Source organism: Schizosaccharomyces pombe, assembly GCF_000002945.2.
Source record: "Schizosaccharomyces pombe strain 972h- genome assembly, chromosome: I".
In the NCBI taxonomy this organism is placed as follows: Eukaryota; Fungi; Ascomycota; class Schizosaccharomycetes; order Schizosaccharomycetales; family Schizosaccharomycetaceae; genus Schizosaccharomyces; species Schizosaccharomyces pombe.
In genome coordinates, this window is record NC_003424.3 from 1,737,410 (window position 1) to 1,757,388 (window position 19,979).

Below are 19,979 nucleotides of genomic sequence, written 5' to 3' on the forward strand. Positions count from 1 at the left end.
ACTCACACAGTGAGTAAAATATGGAAATAACCAAGCTCTTTTTATATTTCAGATTAACTGAATGGTCATTTTATTTTTGAAGCATAAATAGTCATAAATGCTAAAATTTCAAAATTTTACATCTGCAATATATATAGAGAATTAAACAACTGCGTTCATCTGTCGTCAACAGTCTAACAATGTCAGAAAACTGGTAGCGTTACTTTTTAAAACATCGACATAACTTTTAGCATTTTGTATGAGGCTATTTTAAAAACTAAGTAGAGAACATGATAGGTCCAAGCATTCCAAATCACAAAGAATATATTTAACATGTAAGAGTGTTAATACCAAAAAAGTATGTACTGAGGGCAAAAGATAATAAAGAAGTCATAAGTCATAACAAGATAAAATAAGAAAGTTATAAGAAAAGATGTGTATAATTAATGCTTATTCTCAAGCTTTTTCCAAGTGTTGAAAGCACGTACAGCGTTATAGGCAGTACGGAACGTTTTTCTTGCATTGAAATTTTCCCGGACGTTTGGAAGCAAATTGGAGGTTGCGGGACGCTTTTCAGACAGGAAGGGGTGCTTCAACGCATCAGCAGCAGTTAAACGTTTCGAAGGGTCGTTTTCCAAACATTTTTTAATAAAGTCCTTGGCCGTTTCTGAAATGCCAGACCAGCAAGGATCGTTAAAAGTGTACTCGTTAGCTAAAATTGCTTCTATAACTTCAACCTGAGAAGGTCGAGCAAATGGAGTATAACCACTGAGTAAAAAATAAGTTATAACGCCAATAGCCCACATATCTCTATAAACAGTATTAGTCAAGATACATAACTTCTGAATTAAAATGGTAGTTGATCAACTTACACAGGTTTTCCATATCCGGTTCGACGAAAGACTTCGGGTGCCATGTACTCTGGTGTCCCACATGCCGTCATGAGCATATAGTATTGAGAATCCTCATAAAAGTGGGACAATCCAAAATCGGCAATTAACAAATCTGAATTCGGATCTTTAGAGCGATAAAGTAAATTTTCTGGCTTCAAATCTCGATGTACAATTCCATTGTCATGCAAGTACTTAACTGCTGATGTGGTAGTACGCATTAAAGCAGCAGCATCGGCCTCATAAAATGAACCTTTGGCACATATTCTATCAAAAAGTTCACCACCGGTGGCCAGTTCAGTGATTAAGTACACTGTTTCAAGGGTTAGTGAACAAAACACATCACAATAACATTTGATTCATCAAATCGAAATCGGAGACATACGATTATTCACAGTTTCAAAAAAATCAACCAAGTGTAAGATATTAGGATGTTCATAAGAAACACGTTTTAGAATTGCAATTTCATTCTTCACCTATACCACCAAAAACATGTTAGTAAACGTAAATAAGGATGCTGTAAGTACTTAAGTCTTTACTTACAAAGTCTTGTTTCTTCTCCATCATCTTTTTATTCATAATCTTAGCCGCATACATTCTATGAAAATTTGGTCAGCAAACAACTCGAATTTAAAATATACTTACTTGTTAGTTTCGATATGAACGGCTTCACGAACCGTCGCATATGTTCCGCCTCCCAAAACCCGACCGACACGATATTTGCAAGGTAATAGTTGTTTCTGATCCACCGTAGCCTTTGGAGCACCGTCTTTCAAGGCCGAGGTGTTTGGTTTGTATGTTTGCTGCATAGCTGTAAAGAATCAATAGATGAATTATTCCAATGCCAACGAAGGTAAACGTAAAAGGTTTCTCTTAATGTAAATTATTGTATTGTTAGATGGTGCCATAAACAATTCTGTACTACAGAATTCTTTTATGAAACCAAAAATGTAAAGGTATGTAAATGAAAAAAATCCCGTAGAAACAATAAAGAAAATATTATTTGCGCGAAGCAGGCTGTTGAGTTAAACGGTGGTTCAATAACAGAATGATCTAAGCAGCGCAATGACTGTCCACCAACTTATGACAATAAGTGCTTAGCCTCAACTTGTAAATATGGAAAAATTTGGAAAAGGTATATTGAAATCCTCGGATTTAACAGGATATTGATATTGAATGTACCCGAATAGTATTGATGAAGATAACAAGAAAACCAGCGTCTGATAAATACCGTCCAACTGATTTGCAATTGCAAAACCAGTAGTCTGCAGTATAGTCATAAATCCTGGTAATTCCCAATCGGTTCAGTAATTTCCGTACCTATTTTCCTCTTCTAAGAGAAAACAAGATCAGAAAGATCAAAATTACAATTAGCGTATTGAAACCACCAAACACTGTAACAATGCAACACAATTATTTAAAGAATTGAATTTAATTATACAATCCTTAAAAAATCGCAGTTTTATGAGCAATTGGCAAAACGCGAACTGCTTGAAATTTCGCTGATATTACCAGCTCATGAGAGTTAAGTAGATATAACAAGCCATCATGGCGAATATTGGTCACTAACGTATACCGTAATAATGCGCTATCCCATGCATTTTAGTTTGTTTAAATACAGTAAGCGTATTAACAACATAGAACAGAATACGAAAAGGTAACCACGTAACAAAGATTCATACTGTAACAAAAATTGTGAAAAACAGACTGAGTGTAAATTGAGCTAATAAAATCGATTTTGAATGATTACTTTTATAATCTTTTCCATCTTGGAAGAGGTATTTAGTTATTTGAGAAAGAACCGAACTACCTTCTGAAAGGAATACCATACATTTTACAATAGCAGTGAGTATGGTATGTTAATTTCTCATATGCTTCTTGTATGATAGTTAGTCGAAATGTATTGGAGATAATGTTGAAGAAGTAAATAGTAAAAAATGCGCATGCATGCTTGACTCCATTTGTTCTACAGTACTTTACCCTTGCTATGATATAAATTCAAAGTATCGGTTTAAACAGACGAAACCAATAAGGGTTTAAACTCACATGGGTTTTTGAAGGAAGATGAGTCTACAATGTAAACTATTCAACTCTTAAATAACACTTTTTGATAAATCGCGATATAGCCAAAAACTAGAAGAACCCTAAGTAACTTCTTCTTATTAAGGTATAAAACAAGTTTTCTACATTGCGAATAACGAATAGAGATGAATGCATTAATTCTAACATTGAAAATAATATAGTCGATCCTTTGGATTCCAAATAAATTATGAAAACCATTTAAATCATTAATTAAAAATAAATTATGAGATGGATGCAATAAAAACCTGAAATTAATCAATAACCTTGAACCATCTTTGTAGGTGCCTTCCCTAAAAAGAAATCTATTAATGGAAAATTGCTCAACAGCACTAACGGAATTAAACCTGCAAGCATACCAAATTCTGAGCTAGACTCAATGTAACCCAATTTCTTCATCTCCGACAGTGCAGCCACCTCAAGTTTTTCGCTCACAGCTTGTTTATCCCTACAGCCTAAAAACATGGTTATACTCTTTTCTGTCTCGAAAGAAGGGGTCAAGGTTGCAGGTTGAATAAGTTCATGAAGACAACTCAAAAGTGAGTTTAAATTTCCAAATTTTACTACATTAATCCTCGACCGAACACTATCTGTTACATCAGATAATCTCAAATCGAGTTTCGTATGTGTTTGAGAAGGAATAAAGGTCTGAGAATGCTGGTCTGTTGTAAATCCGTTTGGCTTAGTTATTTTTCGAATGTTTTTTCGAAGTTTCGGCCATACCTTAAAAGCTGAGTCATTATGCTTGCTTAACAGCACTTCACTTGTGTAAACGACATTAGGCAATGACGTCGCATAATCATCTTTATAGAATTCATCATATGTGTAAATATAGGCTATACTCGTCTCTTCATACAAAAACTTAAGTAAAAGCTCCAATGCAATTAAATCATTTTCAGTACCCAAATATATGAGAATTACAACCTTGCTTCTTTCATATGTAGAGCCTTTTTCTTTCACACTAATCTCAACCTGATCAAAGGACTTCTTGTCCTTTTCTAATTGTTCAAAATCATTCTTCGGTGAACCATACTCAGTACTACGTATGATAGGCCTAATTTTTTTCACTGATAAATTGTGAGGATTACGTGTGAAAAATACTCCAACTGGGATCCGGGCCATCTTTATTAAAGGAATCAACTCATCCAAAGATTTAAAAGAATCACCCAAAGCTAAGCGGATGGAACTCAAAGACAGAGGAGAAGAAGAGCTCTCATTCTCAATTGTTTTATAATCCTTCAAATAGGGCATGATCAAAATGTTTGAAGAAGACTTCTTCAACGTCTCAAGAACCACATTGTAATAACCAGTTCCACTCACTAGCAAGGCATTGCTTTCGTACTCAAATTTTTTTATTTTTACAAACGTTTCAAACAATCCCATTAGTGCTTCATTTTCAACCTTATTATCGACCTGTGAGGCCCTCAATAGATTTGAAGTACGAGAATCAACAAAAAGTGTCCAAATACTATGAATAATTATTTGAGGCAGATGTAGACAGCCACTCACTTTATCACGGTTCTCATAAATATGTTGTATAAATATCATAGCAGCAGAAGCATCCAATGGATGATTGATTAAAAAGGAGAGTCGAGTCGGCAATTCTGGAAGATACTGCACAAGCTCTTCGGAACTTTCAATAGAATTGTCATCATGTTCACTTTTAGTGAACCGCAGAAAGAATTTAGTCATAGGGGTGGTGACAAATGTCGTTATAACAGCCATAAACACAAACATGGAGAAAATTGTTTCATTCAATATTCCAGTTGAGAGACCGATGTTCAAAACAATCAATTCAACAAGGCCCTTACATGACATTAACGATCCAACGACTAGTGAATCCGACCATGGCATTTTGAGAATCCGAGCAGCAAGCATACTAGATCCCATTTTAGAAGCTATGGCAACACATATTGTTCCAATCGTGTATCCCCATATTTTCCCAGTGTTAAGCGTAGAAATATTTGTCTTCAATCCTGAACTAGCAAAGTAAAGTGGTAGAAACAAACAATTTACTAAATCTTCTATCTTTTCTGTGATCTTAACGGTTAAATCGTTTTCATGGGGTATAATGGTACCGACAAGAAAACCACCGAAAATTGGATGAATGCCGATAATGTCGGTGAAGAAAGCAGAAACAAGGACCATTGATAAAACAATGCATATAAAAGACTCAGATGGTTTATCCTTTAAGGACCTGGTTTTAACTGCTAATAAGTATACAAGCGGTTTTATCGCTATGAAAAGAAAAAGGCACCACCCCAAAGCGAGCAGTAGTATATATACAGCTCGAACACCGGAGCCACTATTTACCAAAGTAACTGACAATGCTAATAAAATCCAGCCGATAACATCGTTACCAATGCCAGCACTAAGAACGATTACGCCGACCCGTTTATGTAATAAGTGCAATTCTGAAAGGATGCGGGCCAGCACAGGAAAAGCGGTAATTGACATAGCTGTGCTAATAAAAAGTAGAAATTTACCAAATTCAAATTCTCTAGTTGTAAATTTGTATAGGCCTGCGGATATTCCAGCTCCAGCCCCAAAAGGAATGACAATACTGAAGACCGTCACCAGAAGAGTCACTTTGTAATTTAAAACAAGGACACGAAGATCAACCTCCATTCCTATAACAAAAAGAAAGAGTACCAAACCAAGATTAGAAACCAAGTTAAGTGGACCCATAGAACTAGTTGGAAAAATGTAATCCAAAAACTTTGGAATCCTACCCATCACAGTAGGACCAAGCACAATTCCACCTATACTGTTGTTCTGTTAACAACTATAGAAACCAAAAAGTAGGTACAGGAAGCTTCTCTTTTTCGAGTGATAAGAAATACTGCCCTGATTGACAACTTTCTTATCGTGCCAATCTGAGAAATTATAAAACATCTATTAACTTTTTAAAAGCTTCTTTCTTACTTCCGATATCACTTACATCTCCGCAATTACTCTTGGCTGCTGTAGAAAAGACAGAGGAATATGAATCAGTCGACATAATGCAATAATAATGATTGCCTAAAGTTGTTATTATAAAATTTCCCATTAAATGAGACATACCTGTACGATGAACAAAAGCAATGGGTCCGATGCACTGTAGACAACGACATTATCGCCGTCAAATATGCTTTGCGTTGACATGCCTAACAGCGGATTAGTTGTTATATGAACAAACCGATTGATATTTGAAATATAGTCATTGATGCACCTACTGCTATATTCGATTATATGCGAGTTAAGATAACTTCAATCGACTTAAGTTTGCAATTTTTTATGAACCCTAACACACATTGCATATAGTAATGGCGAGGTGCTAGTTGCTTAGTGGTAAGTTTTTACAGCAATATACCCTCGTGTTTTTAGCGAATAAAAAATTGAGACTTATTAACATGCTATGAGTTTAATTTATTTTAGGTAATGTAAGTTGTGAGACACAAACGGAACCTTCAAATTTAAAAACTGACAAACACCGTCTTAGGGACGGCGAACTCGGGTACCAATTTTATAAGTGTAGCGGATTTACTAATAGAAAGCAGAAACCTATTGAATATTTTTTAATAAATGCAGTACTTTTTGATGAACCGTCATGGTTCCTTTCCTCTAATATGAGCGATTGTTAAAAGTACCCCACAAAACTTTCATATAAGATACTCGAAATTATTTAAACGTGTATAAATTTTATATTGCTTCTCTAAAAAATAAAAGAAAATTGAAAATATTAACATTAGCAGCATATCAGAAGAAACAAGAAAAAGTAATCTTTAGAATACGACACAAATCTGCAAGCAATTAAGGTATTACAGAAATCCATAAAAAATTCCAAATCCTAATTAATGCCAAATTTTCTAATACAGACTTGTTTATCGACACCCAAAAGAAAGTGTTACTTGTAACAACGATTTCGATTTTTTTCAATAAAGTATCGAGAAAAGCAGCATAATCGGAATGAATATGCTAACGTTTTAAAAAAACTATAGCATATTCATTGGATGAGGTTATAAAGGGCTAAAAGTTAACATACAGCCTACGGCCTGTGACGTTGTCAAAAGTTGCGCAGTGAAATTTTAAAGCCGCATTTAGGTATCTAAGGAGTAGAACACATCGTTCTCTGGAGCGTCTATGAAAGAATGAACAAACAACAAACATAATACTGGATTGCAGCTGAAAGGAAAGCTAAAGCGTCCAATGGAATTTCAATACACTGAGAAGCAGCCAAAATCATAACTTACAACTTTCGCAATTAAGGAGAAAGAAATCGAATAATCCCCAAGAATGACAAATATTTTATCGTTAATATAACCCACATCTCTTACAAAACGTGTATTTCTCAAAATCCAAACAGAAGAAGAACAACAGGGAAGCCGAATCAAGAATATCTAAAGGGGAACTATTCTTCATCCGACTCACCGGATCCTTCTTCTTCATCGTCATCGTCAGCAACGACATCTGCAGAATATTGAAGAGCAGGCGCAGGTCCTTCTAATGCAGAAGCAAAGACATCGTGAAAGTCTCCTGGAACAAGGTCAATTGGTCGAAAACCATCGTTGTTGGTAAGAAGCGGATCGGCACCAACCTCCATAAGCATCTCCACTATAATGAAACAATAGTTAGACAAATACACTCAACAAAGCAAACACTATAAACTATCCCGAAGCAAAATCGATGTTTGTGAAATAAGCGGAAGCAAAGTACAAAATTATGAGAAAGTAATATCAAAGAATTGTTTGAATTTTACATAATATAAGCGATCTTGCATACGTTGAATCATTCGTAAAACAACGTAGAAATACACAACTCGACTTTGACCATAACTTCCGAAAATAACAAAGAACACGAAAGCAATGATTAGCACTTCGGCTTGTAAATTCACTTACCCATACGTAAAGCAGTTTCCTGATCTTTTTTTATAAACATAACGGCAAAGTGTAAAGGTGTGTCCCCTGTCATACGACAGCGGTTATTCAAATTTACGCCAGATATATCTAAAAGCCAGTCAAGGCACTCTAGGGAACCATATTTTGTACAGACATGAACACAATCGTTTCCAAGTGAATCACGAGCATTATTGATGAAGCTCACTCCGTCTCCTTCCTGTTGGTGAACAACTTCCTCAAGCATGTCAACATTATTCGAGCGGCAAGCCGCAATTAACATTTCCGCTAAAAAATCGTTAGCAACTTGATACAGCCAATAAATCAAGCAGCGCTCTTACATGGCTTAGCTCCTTCAGTTGACATTCTCGTGACTATAGTGTATTATGTATTTGGTAAGTATGTTAGTTCTTCGGTCCGCTGAATGGATCTCTATATATAAGTGGGGGGCGTGGGGGACGGAAATGTTCGTCAGTTACGAATAAACAAAGCATATACTAAGAAACTGTTTAATCATTACTTCTCCAAATGGTATTGCAATTGATGAATTTAACAGTGGGTTTTCAAAATTTTGAGAACCTATGTTAACCTTTGCTTTGAGTTTATCAATGATTGCAATATGACCTAAATAAAGCAATGAATTAATAAAATTAGTACTTTAAGCACTTAAATTTATTTCTTTTATAACGAAAAACTGTCCTATAGTGACCAAACATTTAGTTCTCATATCCCGGATTATAACCGTTTGTATAACATATCTACGCATTCGACACAGCCAAAAGGCTTCTTCCTCTGAAAGAAAAATAAACAACATAAGTAAAATATATGCACAAAGCAATTGAACAGATGATCTTGGTACAAGTCAACTCTAATAATTTATACGGAATATTTGATAAGAAACTATAGAGTATGAAAAGATGAAAAAAACTGGTAAATAATTGTAATGAAGTAAAAATATGTAAGAATAAGCGTTTTCTGATGATCATTTTAAGAATATGGATTATTGTTATATACCTGTATTGCTTAGACTTCTAGTATCCACATCAAGAGTTTTCATATTTGTTCTTAAAAAATGGAATTCAAGCCTACTATTACTTTCATTCATCTTTTTAATAAACTTGTACGGATCTAATTATCATCATTATTTGAATCTACTCCGGCTAATTTAAGATACAAGATATTTAATTTTTCATATATTATATATATTCTATTAGACACCACTTCTCAACTAACTCCTGATGGTGTAGTTGGTTATCACACCCGGCTGTAATTTCGATGATACCGGTTGGTCGCTAGTTCGATTCTGGCTCAGGAGATCTTTTTTGCTTCCACCTGGTAAACTTTAAAATATAAATAAATATATGTTCAGATCTGATAAACCTTATTGTTGCAATCAATATCTCATTATAAAACGATAGGATGTTATCACTTCAATATTATCTTTCCATCCTTCGTGAATATTCCTAACTCACTTAAACTTTTCTATCAGATGTTTTTAATGAAGCCCTTTAATCAAATTAACAAGGATCCTAAACTACTTTATAAAATATAAGCAACTAGAGCTGACTAAAAAAATAATAATGTGTAGATATCCTTAATTAGGTAGGTATAGGCTCATAAGTATTCAATTAACAACTCTTAAAACCAAACAAAAAAAAAAGAATTAGAAAGGTCTAAACACTATCATTATGTCAGGGTTTCGTCCAAGTTACGCTTTCGATGTTCAAAGGTTTCTTGTAGAAGTTTGCCAATAAGTGGTCTACCTGAGCTTAATTCAATCAGCAACGCGTTTAATCGCTTATAAGCCATGAAAACCAAATCAAAATTTCGAAACTTCAGCCAGACACAATGCTTTGTGAAAGATGACAAAAGGCCAAAAGTCGTAGCATTAAAATTTTCATTAAACTCAAAGTCCAGATACATCTTAATGATTGCAGATGATAGGATACAAAAATAGAATTGGGAATACGGCCAGAAAAAATCAGTAAAATGGGATTCGTTAATGGCTAGAAAATGAGAAACACAACGTTGCACCACGTTCAACATTTCTTGCTGATATACTGCATCTGTCAGTTTAAGTTTCAATGCTGTTTTCCGTAATAACAACTCCAAGGCATCGATTTGTAAAAACAATGATAAAGATCCAGGTTGGTTCTCTCTTAAATTACAGCTACATGAAAATTCTTCCAGACTAATCAGATATTTTGATATCTTTTGAGCCACAGTACGCCGATTTTTCGACATTGTCATAACCGCTCGAGCGTTGAAAAGATGTTGTAATACATTTTGAAGCAAAATACTTAGTTCCGCCATTTTAACAAATACATTGAATGAGTCGGCAATCCTTTGCTCCCCAGCCAATAGCTGGTTGTCCGTTAATGGTGGTACTAAGTAGTCATCTTGACGAATGCTTGCATTGATCCCAATATACATCGAAAGCCATTTTTCGTTAACAAAAAGGGCCCACCACACTCGATTACGCAAGATTTTTTCTTCCTTTGGAATCTGCCATTCAGAGCAATCCAAATGGAACCCGAGAATTTGCGCTAAAGCAATCGCTCTAGTCAAAATGCTCCAGTTTCCAGCTACGTTAATCCATGGTCTTCCCGTTAAAAAAATAATCGCCGCTTGTAGCGTACTTAATCGAGAGAGAGAAAAGGAAAGATCCAAGAAATCCTCAGTAAGATCCCATAATTTTTTTGCATCCAAGCGAGGATAATTTCTTAACTCTTTATCCGCATCCCAATAAATAATTGAGGAAGCATACATCGCAGTTAAAAGGATAGGGGACAGTTTGTGTTTTGCCTTTTTGAAGGCGAGGAGAAATCTTTCGCCATGAATAACAGGGTATACGCGATGAATGTACCGGAAGTAAAGGCCAATCAATCGTTCGCCGACTTCTGGGGATACTGTGGCTTCAACCACTTGAAATATTTGCTGAAGTTTTTCATAACGAGCAATTTGTTTGTGCGGCTCATAAGCTGGATCAACCATGTACATAACTGGAGTTTTTGGGTTTGCAGAAACATAACGAATGTGCATATTACTAAATGTATAGGTTCCCTCTTTAGGTATAAAGTACTGCCTTATCAAATCGACGTCAGAATCAGATGTTGGGTTCAAAATATAAGCATATGACAAAGAATCGTCAAAACCAAGAAAATCCGTTTGGTCATCAACTGATGAACCTTGACTAATTAGAGAATCATTCTCATCCAACACAGTTGAGCTGTTTAGACTTGAGGGAGGTGGGGCAGCTTCGGAAACTCTCTCAACCTTGGTAGATGAGTATTTCTTTAAAAACTCCTCATATGAAAGGTCGGATAACTTTGCATGCTCCTGTCCAGGTTCGGATTTTGGAAAAGTGGTTTCTTTAACAATGGGTTGTGGTTGTGTGAAAGACTTTTTAAATCTAAAATTTTCCTCATTCTGAGTTATAGAGGGAAACTGCTGCATGGATTGTGCTGAGCTACCAGCCAATGCGGAAGGCATTGATTCATGTCGAATTGTCCAGTGACTACTTTCCTGACTATGTGAAGGAATTAAAGGATTGTTATTAGTACCAATAGGCAAAGTACCATCAGACTTTACATCTTGCGAGGCAACCGAAGGCTTTTTCGATTCAAGGCTAGAAGAACGAGAGTGCGGTGGCAAGTTAGGATAAGGACTTGAACAAAACAAAGAAACAGGATCCATAAAGCTTGAGGAAGAAAACTCATGGAAATGGATCAAGCAAGTTCCCAAGCTGCAGGGAATACATAGATTCGGTTGAGCCTGAGACTCTGGCTGCGAAGGAGATGAACTTTGGTCCATTTACGAATCAATACATAAAATCGTAGTTACACGACCCAAGTAAAAGGATGACAGTATCACCTCATTAGGGAGCACACCAAAACGGGATGTGTTACAAGAACAAGGCGATTTTGAAGTGAGATGGGCGGTAGCGAAGCATGGATGGTGTTTATCGTCTAGCTTTAACTTTAAGTACATTAAGGTTAGCGAGATTAACCGTCCATATGTTTATGAATGGTCTTATTATTAAAGCACCATCGCTTTTTTTAAGACTATTTACGTTGGGTTCAAAATCTTTATTGTAAAAATATTGATGGGCATTAAATAATTTGCAATTATGATTGAATAAGAACATAAATATACAATGAAACAGAGTACAACGAATGAATTTGCTGATATAAATTAGACTTTTATGATCGGATGCAGAATAGCTTGTATTCAATTGATTTTTTATTTGAAGCAAATAGAAGGAAAAGTTCTCGCAATTTATTTCAAAAAAAAAATAGTATTATTTGACCAAAATGGGTCCTTGCGTTTACGAACTCTGATGTAGTCACCAACTATCAAAATTACCATTTAACAATTCTTTTTGCTTTTAAGAGTGTTGGCTTGACGAATGGATTAATTTCAATTTACTCATAATATTTTGCTTTTAGGCGTTAGAGAATTATTTTAACTCAGTAAATGACACTTAGTATATCTCACGGAATACTTTCTTTTGCTTATATCTTTCAGGATTTTGTTTTTTTTAGTTTTACTTGAATAAATGTTAAATTTTTGATACGAAACTTCAATGTTAAGTTTAACTTTCAATAACGATCATTTTGCACAACTTCATCTTCTGTACTCAGACATCAAGGTTGTCAGATTCCTGCAACCAACAAAATATAATTTCGTTGTAAATATTTGTGCATCTAATTGATACAAATATAAATACTCTTTTTTCATAAATAGTTATATGTTTGTGCATATTTTTTGGGATCGATTTTAAAAATCGTCGCATTTCCTGCCTTCAACTGTATCAACGTTTTATTTTAAATATTCATACTGCAGGACGGAAAACTACTTTATGGAAAATCGCATTTGCACACTTGCAAAGCCGTTGCCAAAGTTAGATGAAAGCAAGCAAGCATGGGTTTCATATTTATGGCTCAAGAAAGCGTTGCCAGGTTTCGAGGAACACTCTGCTTATGTTTACATGACCACTAATCCTACAATCGCTGGTCGCATATTTTTACCAATTAATAATGAAGATCTGGAGGATGGTACTGTTGAAATTTCTGGTTATGATAACTTACTGGCTGATGCCTTGTACATATCGACAATTGCACCTGTCAAACTGGATTTTGTGCAGTTGATTGTTATAGATGACAATTCACAAGATCAGGATGCAATAATTGAAAGGATTAAAGGGAGAAATGCTATTTTAATGGAAAGCGATTTTATTAACCAAAATATTTTGGTACAAGTTTGTCAACCTGTTCGACATGGAGTTGTGGATTCAGAAACGAAATTTGTTATTGAAAGAAAAGATAGTTTTACTTTTTTAGCATCCAATGAAAAAAATATTTCATCATTTAAACGAGGAAAAACCGAAACAGATGCTGAGTTGGTCATTCGTCCATCAAAAGTACATACTGAAATACAATGGTGCTTACAAAACTGCTCTTTAATTCATGTTCCTTTTGAATTATTATTCAATGTTGGTAAAAAAAATGGTTGCCCAATAAGCCTTCGCTTGTCAGATGGAAAAAATGTCTATGGAATTGCTTCGATAAAATCTGATACTGAACATGATAGTGTACAGCTTTCGCCTTCTCTTCATTATTTTGATGAATTCAACGAATCTGTTATATCCGAGGAAGGTACAGAGGCATTTCTTGTCGCTCGTGGGCCATCTGTCGGGATCGCTTCAAGAATCTCACTTCGTACTATTCCAACTCAATCCTGCTTTTCTGAAAAGCTTCTAAAAGCCGCTAACCTTTGTGTTGTACAACAAGTTAAACAAAAAGTTTTCTTACAAAGCAAACAAATATTTTGTGTACCTATAAATTCGTTAATGGCTAATTCAGATTCAGTTGATATATTAGAGCTTACAAGGAATACCGACGCTTATATATGGTACTCTGTTGAAGAAATAGATCCTTTAAATACTTATAACATTTACTATACCAATGAGGATACCTCAATCGTGCTTGACACTCAACTTTCCCACAGACTTCTTCCCAGCCTTAGGAAACCTCTTCTAAATTTTGTTAAAGTACATCCTCCTTCCCAAAAACTATTAAGATTCTGCAGAGCTTTTTTTGATCCTCAACAAGTTCCTGGGTTTAATCCTTTTTTTCTGCTTCATGGAAACCCATTTACGGGAAAAACAAAGGCAGTAGAAGAAGTTGCTTCTCTTTTTAGTGCACCTGTTTTTACGGTAAGTTTCAATTAATCCCAACTCTTTTTTGATTCCATTCTAACTGTTTTCTAGATTTCTTCTTACGAATTTGCTGACGCAACTGCAGATCATTTAGAAGCTAAGCTTGACATGTTTGTGCAAAATGTTGTTAAGTCTCCCTGTGCTATCATTTTTGTAAAGGACTTAGATGTACTCTCTATATCTTCGGATGAAGGGAACATAGTACCTGGTTCAAAGAGTATTCAAATATTATTGTCGAAAATTGATCTGGTTAAATCTCCTCAAGGTAGATATATTGTTATCGGAACATGCCATTCAATTGAAAAAATACCGTATGAAATTCTTTCAGAATCATTTTTTGAGTTAAAATTTTCTGAACTTGAGATGGATGAACGTTTGGAACTTTTAAAAATTTATGCAAATAATGTTATAATTGACAAAAGAATATCTTTGAAAGACGTGGCTCTAAAAACTAATTCAATGTCTTTTGGCGAGCTTGAATGTTTACCAGATCATATGACTAAAGCTGCCGTAGACAGAATAAAGAGAACTGGTTACGATAATGATTCTATTATTTTATCGGGGCCAATAATTACAGAGCAAGACGTGGACGTTTCAATTAATCGCATCCGTAAAGAAAAATCGAATACCATTTTTACTGTCCCTAAGGTTAATTGGGATGACATCGGTGGATTAGAGGAAGCAAAAACTGTTTTGAGGGATACCCTGCAATTACCACTTCAATTCCCAGAGCTGTTTTCTCAAGGATTGAAACCTCGTTCAGGCGTACTTCTTTATGGGCCACCAGGTACTGGAAAGACCCTTTTGGCTAAGGCTGTTGCAACTGAATTATCATTAGAATTTGTTAGCATCAAAGGTCCAGAATTGCTAAATATGTATGTCGGTGAGTCAGAAGCCAATGTTCGAAATGTATTCGAGAAGGCAAGAAACTCTTCACCCTGTGTTATTTTTTTTGATGAACTTGATTCCATTGCTCCTCACAGAGGTAACTCTAGTGACAGCGGAAACGTTATGGATCGTGTAGTGAGTCAGCTGTTGGCCGAGCTTGATAGTATTTCAAAAGATAATAATAAGTATGTATTTGTTATAGGGGCCACCAACAGACCTGATCTTTTAGACCCATCTCTTCTTAGACCAGGTCGATTCGACAAATTAGTGTACCTTGGAATTAACAAATCTGAAGAGTCAAAAGCAAGTATGTTACGAGCCTTGACTAAAACTTTCAAGCTGGATGAAACAATCGACCTTAACGAAATTGCGAAAAACTGTCATCCAAACTTTACGGGAGCCGATATGTATGCACTTTGTTCGGATGCGGTCCTTTCAGCGATTAAGAGAAAGACAAATGAGATAGATTTACTTATTCAAGCATCAGGCACGGACCTTTCTACTGAAGAATTCTTTAAACGTAATGAAAATCAAGATTCCCTAGAGTTAAGAATAACAAAAGAAGATTTTCTTACTTCCTTGAAGAAACTAAGACCCAGTATATCAGAACAAGAGTTGCATCGCTACGAAATGGTGAGGCATCAATTCAGCTAACTTTGAGATTGCCGTCGAGTTATGATGATTAACGCAATGATTAGAGTGTTAATAATTTTTGATTAAGTTTTGAAATGGGTTTAAAAGAATGCTGTTATTTTTTTTAGAATTTGAGATTGATGATTTAAGGTTAGACAATTAATAACATTTAGATGAAAAAGTAGTAGAGTTGGAATAAATTTAGCTTTGAGTTTCAATCGTAATTTAGCTTATTCAATTACCAGTAGATTGAAAACACGTTAGCAGCCCTTGTATAAGCTGAGACCCTTGCTGCGATCCATCTTCTTCTAATACTTTTTGAGCCAAACGGGCTTCTTGAGATAAAGAATTGAGAACATTTAATAGATCATGTCCGGTGTCTCTCTCAACCTCTTGAAAACGAAGTTGGAGGGAAGAGAGATTCTGCCTTAATTCGCTCGAAATCAAATCAACTTTCTGTAATAGTTCTTGATATATCTCAATTATTACGCCCTCCTGATTTTGATTCTGGTGATTTTGATCAGTATTTTTCTCTTCTACTACATTATCCTTCTGTTCTTGAAATTCGCGTATACATTCATTGATAAACTGTTTAGCAAAGGCAATTGTTTCAGTTTCATGTTTTATGGATGATTTTTCAAACTGTTTTACAATGCTACTTGTATTGGTGACACTTCCTTTAACCATTTTTAAATCCGACTATGTTCGCGGTTGGATTGAAATTCGTTTACAAATACTAATAAGTTAAAATGAGGGTCGCATTGGTAACGACAAATAAGAGTGATTATTGAAAGAAATTTAAGATAATTGAAATCAATATTATTTATTATTATTTCTCGAATGCAAATTTACTTTTGCTTGTAACCAAAGAGAATAATTTGGTTGTTCGATTGTTGAAAAGAAAGCACGCGTAATGGTAATTCTTTTATGTAATAAAATACTTCTATTATTTATAAGGCTTATTTCGTAGTCAAGCATTGTCAAGTAAACTGTTTATTATATTGAATGACCACTATGCGTATTGGAAAGAGGTCAGTATTACACAAGATTTTTAACCATGTTATAGTACAATTTCGTTTGGATTTTTTACTGGAGGAGGAGAATCAACCGTCCTTTCTTTTAAACCGATCAGTATTTCAAAGGCAACCGTCTGAGGGTTTATATATGAAGAAGCTAAATGGTATTAGAAACATCGACATGGATGAAAACTTACGTTGCATATTTTCAGTAATATCTCTTGAATGCGGAGGGGCAGTTTGACAAAAGTTCCTAGGAATTCCTAACTTGTCTTTTTTAACCAAGTTTTCATCAACCCATATTTCCTCTTTTCTTTTTAACCTATCAAACGTCAGAGGATGTAAGTAATTCAATGCTTACGTTTTGACAACTTCTAGAGAAGGAAGTGGAGGATCTTGCTCAATTGTATGCGATTGAAACGGATGCATTGCGCGAAGCACACTTAGCCATTCAGAGTCGTACTGCATATATGGGGCCCCACTATCTGGGATCTCAACTGGTTCAATTTCGACAACTTCAAAATAAGATCTCCTAGGTAGACATTTGTCTAAGGCTAAAAATTTTGTGACTTGATCAGAGGACGATAAAGAAGGTTCCTTCTTACAAGACTCTTTTCGACACAAATCCCTGTTAGTTGATTGTTTTTTGTCCTGTTTCTCCTCCTGTTCGTTATTAGATCCTTCCTCATCCGACTTGTCGTTTTGTTCTTTCTCGACGGGAAGTCTTTCTTGAGAAGGTTCGTTCAATCCTTTCATGCTAAAACCAGATGAGGTTACATCTTTTGAAGAACAAGATAATTTGCCATCATCCTCCTGAGAATTATGGTGAACCACAGCGGTAAATTTTGTATGAAGATGCGCGGCCATCCAATATCTTGGTTTTAATTCAACCAAAAGCTCTTCTAAGGCAGGCGAACCCAAGTCATTTCTCTCAACTTCATTCCGGAAGAAAGGTTTATGTCTTAAAAGCTTTGCAACATCTCCATGCTGCTCTATTCCCCGCGGCCAATCGTGCGAAAGGAATATATCGATGGGCTTTTGTAATGACTTTAGGCTCAGAACGTCAAATTCCCGGGTGTGATAAATACTCTTTAGCATTTTATAATTGTACGGAAGCCCTTCATAACGTCCTATTATATGTTACTGACTGCTATCTTAAACCAATTTTTTTATACCTTTTTTGTAATCCATTGCACTGTAAATACCGCTAATACCGGCGATTCGTAAACCACCGACGTTAATTACTGAAGATCTTCCCATATAATATATGTTTGGGGCTACCCATCCTCCGTAAGGCCTGTTGGCGCATTGTTAATAGCACGTCTTAGTTTCGTCCACTTACAGTTCATCCAAATAGTTACTGGCTTCATGATTTCCACCAACGAATATTGTTAGTATCGGTGCTTTATTTCTACCATTATAGTAGTTAAAAAAATCGCCTAGTCGCTTGAACTTTGGAGGCATTGATATACCATGATAGTCTGATACATTTCGCAAAGCTTGGAAATCCCCTCCGATAATTAACAAATCTACTTTTCTTTTTTCCGCTAATATGTACAGATTATCTAAAATCCCATGACAACATCCTTGCACGCCAACGCGCATTTTTAGGAAGGCAGGTGGTGGTTTTAATCTTGCAAAGTACGACATGAATTAGATGACCATTGCAAACGAGTGTTTAAAAGTTCAGCTCACTTATAACAATAATTTTGAAATGTAAATTAATTTTTTCAATAAAATAACTAAATAATCTATTTCATGACTATTTGATGAATTGTCAACTAAGTAGAGCTATTGTTTACAGATAGAAGAGCTGTGTTTGGGGTAACAAAATTTCACTTGGAGAGCGTGTGAAATGCAACGCTTTAATAGCGCAGAATAGTCTTGGCTGAAGCAAAAACCAAAAATGACTACTTTTTATGTGTAAAAGAAAGAAGACTAACAAGAGCAAAAAAAAATATCTGGTATGTAAAAGCTTCCTAATTATCACTTTTGTACACAAAAGTAACAACATGAGTGCAATCAGAGAACCCTACCCTAAAAAGAACAGTCACAATGTGTTGAAGTCCAAAATTTGTTCAGCAAAATGTCGTTCCATAACCAACTAAGTGGCCGTTGTCATGTCTCACTGTAAGTTCGAACAACCTCGTCACGGTTCTCTTGGCTTTTTGCCTCGTAAACGTGCTTCCCGTCAACGTGGAAAAGTGAAGGCTTTCCCCAAGGACGATGCCTCTAAGCCTGTCCACTTGACCGCTTTCCTCGGTTATAAGGCTGGTATGACTCACATTGTTCGTGATCTTGATCGTCCTGGTTCCAAGATGCACAAGCGTGAGATCCTTGAGGCCGTCACCGTTATCGAAACTCCCCCTATGGTTGTTGTCGGTGTCGTTGGTTATGTCGAGACTCCTCGTGGTCTTCGTTCTCTCACCACCGTTTGGGCCGAGCACTTGTCTGAAGAAGTCAAGCGTCGCTTCTACAAGAACTGGTTCAAGAGCAAGAAGAAGGCTTTCACCAAGTATGCCAAGAAGTATGCTGAGAGCACTCAATCCATCAACCGTGAGCTCGAGCGTATCAAGAAGTACTGCTCTGTCGTTCGTGTTCTCGCTCACACTCAAATCCGCAAGACTCCTCTTGCCCAAAAGAAGGCCCATCTTATGGAAATTCAAGTCAATGGTGGATCCGTCGCCGACAAGGTTGAATGGGCCCGTGAGCACTTTGAGAAGACTGTTGACATTAAGTCTACCTTTGAGCAAAACGAAATGATCGATGTTATTGGTGTCACCAGAGGTAAGGGTAACGAGGGTACTACTGCCCGTTGGGGTACCAAGCGTCTTCCCCGTAAGACTCATCGTGGTCTTCGTAAGGTTGCTTGTATCGGTGCTTGGCACCCTGCCAACGTCCAATGGACTGTTGCTCGTGCTGGTAACGCTGGTTACATGCACCGTACTCAATTGAACTCCAAGATCTACCGCATTGGTGCTGGTGATGATGCCAAGAATGCTTCCACCGATTTTGATGCCACTGAGAAGCGTATCACTCCTATGGGTGGTTTCGTTCGTTATGGTGTTGTTGAGAATGACTTTGTCATGTTGAATGGTGCCACTCCTGGCCCCGTTAAGCGTGTCTTGACCCTCCGCAAGTCTCTTCTTACTCACACCTCTCGTAAGGCTTTGGAGCCTGTCTCCCTCAAATGGATCGACACTGCTTCCAAGTTTGGTCATGGTCGTTTCCAAACTCCTGCCGAAGCCAAGCAATTCTTGGGTACTCTCAAGAAGGATGTTGCTTAAACTTTGTCTTGTTTTGAAAAAGCTGAATAAAATTTGTCGGGATCCCTTTTAATAACGCGTAGCATGTTGTAAAACTTTAGAAAAATACTTGTAGAATGAGATGCGTTGTAGTA

The 19,979-nt window shown here is 36.1% G+C and overlaps 8 protein-coding genes, 9 long non-coding RNA genes and 1 other non-coding gene across 18 annotated transcripts; 9 read left to right on the forward strand and 9 right to left on the reverse strand.

Moving 5' to 3' along the window:
• Positions 1–43: 43 nt before the first annotated feature.
• On the reverse strand, positions 44–1,891 carry cmk1 (calcium/calmodulin-dependent protein kinase Cmk1). Its single transcript, NM_001018897.3, has 5 exons — positions 1,515–1,891; positions 1,413–1,467; positions 1,255–1,345; positions 852–1,182; positions 44–789 (listed from the first exon to the last, which is right to left on the reverse strand). The coding sequence occupies exons 1-5, from the start codon at positions 1,676–1,678 to the stop codon at positions 423–425; spliced, it is 1,008 nt and encodes a 335-aa protein (NP_593464.1). The 5' UTR covers positions 1,679–1,891; the 3' UTR covers positions 44–422.
• On the forward strand, positions 948–1,690 carry SPOM_SPNCRNA.2779. The gene has a single exon (NR_192147.1). It is a non-coding gene; the product is annotated as a non-coding RNA (long non-coding RNA).
• A 44-nt stretch (positions 1,892–1,935) lies between the features above and the next one.
• On the forward strand, positions 1,936–2,311 carry SPOM_SPNCRNA.2780. The gene has a single exon (NR_192148.1). It is a non-coding gene; the product is annotated as a non-coding RNA (long non-coding RNA).
• Positions 2,312–2,598: 287 nt separating this feature from the next.
• On the forward strand, positions 2,599–7,609 carry SPOM_SPNCRNA.2781. The gene has a single exon (NR_192149.1). It is a non-coding gene; the product is annotated as a non-coding RNA (long non-coding RNA).
• Positions 2,904–6,258, reverse strand: kha1 (potassium ion/proton antiporter Kha1). Its single transcript, NM_001018898.3, has 3 exons — positions 6,012–6,258; positions 5,890–5,969; positions 2,904–5,715 (listed from the first exon to the last, which is right to left on the reverse strand). The coding sequence occupies exons 1-3, from the start codon at positions 6,090–6,092 to the stop codon at positions 3,207–3,209; spliced, it is 2,670 nt and encodes an 889-aa protein (NP_593465.2). The 5' UTR covers positions 6,093–6,258; the 3' UTR covers positions 2,904–3,206.
• ank1 (ankyrin repeat-containing protein) lies at positions 6,610–8,228 on the reverse strand. Its single transcript, NM_001018899.3, has 3 exons — positions 8,164–8,228; positions 7,826–8,110; positions 6,610–7,541 (listed from the first exon to the last, which is right to left on the reverse strand). The coding sequence occupies exons 1-3, from the start codon at positions 8,186–8,188 to the stop codon at positions 7,339–7,341; spliced, it is 513 nt and encodes a 170-aa protein (NP_593466.1). The 5' UTR covers positions 8,189–8,228; the 3' UTR covers positions 6,610–7,338.
• Positions 8,229–9,054: 826 nt separating this feature from the next.
• On the forward strand, positions 9,055–9,138 carry SPOM_SPATRNATYR.01. Its single transcript is given in 2 exon segments — positions 9,055–9,092; positions 9,103–9,138. It is a non-coding gene; the product is annotated as a tRNA-Tyr (tRNA).
• dal81 (transcription factor) lies at positions 9,059–11,756 on the reverse strand. The gene has a single exon (NM_001018900.3). It carries the CDS (start codon positions 11,633–11,635, stop codon positions 9,509–9,511), a length of 2,127 nt encoding a protein of 708 aa, NP_593467.1. The 5' UTR covers positions 11,636–11,756; the 3' UTR covers positions 9,059–9,508.
• On the forward strand, positions 9,723–12,401 carry SPOM_SPNCRNA.2782. The gene has a single exon (NR_192150.1). It is a non-coding gene; the product is annotated as a non-coding RNA (long non-coding RNA).
• On the reverse strand, positions 11,871–12,441 carry SPOM_SPNCRNA.2783. Its single transcript, NR_192151.1, has one exon. It is a non-coding gene; the product is annotated as a non-coding RNA (long non-coding RNA).
• A 48-nt stretch (positions 12,442–12,489) lies between these two features.
• Positions 12,490–15,758, forward strand: pex6 (peroxin-6). Its single transcript, NM_001018901.3, has 2 exons — positions 12,490–14,039; positions 14,094–15,758. Exons 1-2 carry the CDS (start codon positions 12,684–12,686, stop codon positions 15,582–15,584), a joined length of 2,847 nt encoding a protein of 948 aa, NP_593468.1. The 5' UTR covers positions 12,490–12,683; the 3' UTR covers positions 15,585–15,758.
• Positions 13,667–16,276, reverse strand: rec25 (meiotic recombination protein Rec25). The gene has a single exon (NM_001018902.3). The coding sequence runs from the start codon at positions 16,248–16,250 to the stop codon at positions 15,798–15,800; it is 453 nt and encodes a 150-aa protein (NP_593469.1). The 5' UTR covers positions 16,251–16,276; the 3' UTR covers positions 13,667–15,797.
• Positions 15,838–16,360, forward strand: SPOM_SPNCRNA.2784. The gene has a single exon (NR_192152.1). It is a non-coding gene; the product is annotated as a non-coding RNA (long non-coding RNA).
• Positions 16,361–16,364: 4 nt separating this feature from the next.
• Positions 16,365–18,203, reverse strand: dbr1 (RNA lariat debranching enzyme Dbr1). Its single transcript, NM_001018903.4, has 5 exons — positions 17,922–18,203; positions 17,755–17,876; positions 16,941–17,709; positions 16,777–16,901; positions 16,365–16,736 (listed from the first exon to the last, which is right to left on the reverse strand). Exons 1-5 carry the CDS (start codon positions 18,182–18,184, stop codon positions 16,624–16,626), a joined length of 1,392 nt encoding a protein of 463 aa, NP_593470.3. The 5' UTR covers positions 18,185–18,203; the 3' UTR covers positions 16,365–16,623.
• Positions 17,515–18,339, forward strand: SPOM_SPNCRNA.759. Its single transcript, NR_151132.1, has one exon. It is a non-coding gene; the product is annotated as a non-coding RNA (long non-coding RNA).
• Positions 18,340–18,572: 233 nt separating this feature from the next.
• SPOM_SPNCRNA.2785 lies at positions 18,573–19,201 on the reverse strand. The gene has a single exon (NR_192153.1). It is a non-coding gene; the product is annotated as a non-coding RNA (long non-coding RNA).
• On the forward strand, positions 18,676–19,921 carry rpl301 (60S ribosomal protein L3). The gene has a single exon (NM_001018904.3). It carries the CDS (start codon positions 18,700–18,702, stop codon positions 19,864–19,866), a length of 1,167 nt encoding a protein of 388 aa, NP_593471.1. The 5' UTR covers positions 18,676–18,699; the 3' UTR covers positions 19,867–19,921.
• SPOM_SPNCRNA.2786 lies at positions 19,379–19,620 on the reverse strand. Its single transcript, NR_192154.1, has one exon. It is a non-coding gene; the product is annotated as a non-coding RNA (long non-coding RNA).
• Positions 19,922–19,979: the final 58 nt, after the last annotated feature.

Coding starts and splice junctions, on each gene's coding strand:
- dbr1 (NM_001018903.4), bottom strand. CDS start 18,184: ATGCGCGTTGGCGTGCAAGGATGTTGTCATGGGATTTTAGATAATCTG. Junction 17,877..17,921: donor AGTAACTATTTGGATGAACT/GTAAGTGGACGA, acceptor ATGCGCCAACAG/GCCTTACGGAGGATGGGTAG. Junction 16,737..16,776: donor TATTACTGAAAATATGCAAC/GTAAGTTTTCAT, acceptor AATACCATTTAG/CTTCTTCATATATAAACCCT.
- rec25 (NM_001018902.3), bottom strand. CDS start 16,250: ATGGTTAAAGGAAGTGTCACCAATACAAGTAGCATTGTAAAACAGTTT.
- dal81 (NM_001018900.3), bottom strand. CDS start 11,635: ATGGACCAAAGTTCATCTCCTTCGCAGCCAGAGTCTCAGGCTCAACCG.
- cmk1 (NM_001018897.3), bottom strand. CDS start 1,678: ATGCAGCAAACATACAAACCAAACACCTCGGCCTTGAAAGACGGTGCT. Junction 1,346..1,412: donor TGGAGAAGAAACAAGACTTT/GTAAGTAAAGAC, acceptor TTGGTGGTATAG/GTGAAGAATGAAATTGCAAT. Junction 790..851: donor ACCGGATATGGAAAACCTGT/GTAAGTTGATCA, acceptor TACTGTTTATAG/AGATATGTGGGCTATTGGCG.
- rpl301 (NM_001018904.3), top strand. CDS start 18,700: ATGTCTCACTGTAAGTTCGAACAACCTCGTCACGGTTCTCTTGGCTTT.
- ank1 (NM_001018899.3), bottom strand. CDS start 8,188: ATGTCAACTGAAGGAGCTAAGCCAT. Junction 8,111..8,163: donor AACTGAAGGAGCTAAGCCAT/GTAAGAGCGCTG, acceptor ACGATTTTTTAG/CGGAAATGTTAATTGCGGCT. Junction 7,542..7,825: donor GGAAACTGCTTTACGTATGG/GTAAGTGAATTT, acceptor GTTTCATTATAG/TGGAGATGCTTATGGAGGTT.
- kha1 (NM_001018898.3), bottom strand. CDS start 6,092: ATGTCAACGCAAAGCATATTTGACGGCGATAATGTCGTTGTCTACAGT. Junction 5,970..6,011: donor TGCTTTTGTTCATCGTACAG/GTATGTCTCATT, acceptor TAACAACTTTAG/GCAATCATTATTATTGCATT. Junction 5,716..5,889: donor CCAAGAGTAATTGCGGAGAT/GTAAGTGATATC, acceptor ACAGAACAACAG/TATAGGTGGAATTGTGCTTG.
- pex6 (NM_001018901.3), top strand. CDS start 12,684: ATGGAAAATCGCATTTGCACACTTGCAAAGCCGTTGCCAAAGTTAGAT. Junction 14,040..14,093: donor TTAGTGCACCTGTTTTTACG/GTAAGTTTCAAT, acceptor ACTGTTTTCTAG/ATTTCTTCTTACGAATTTGC.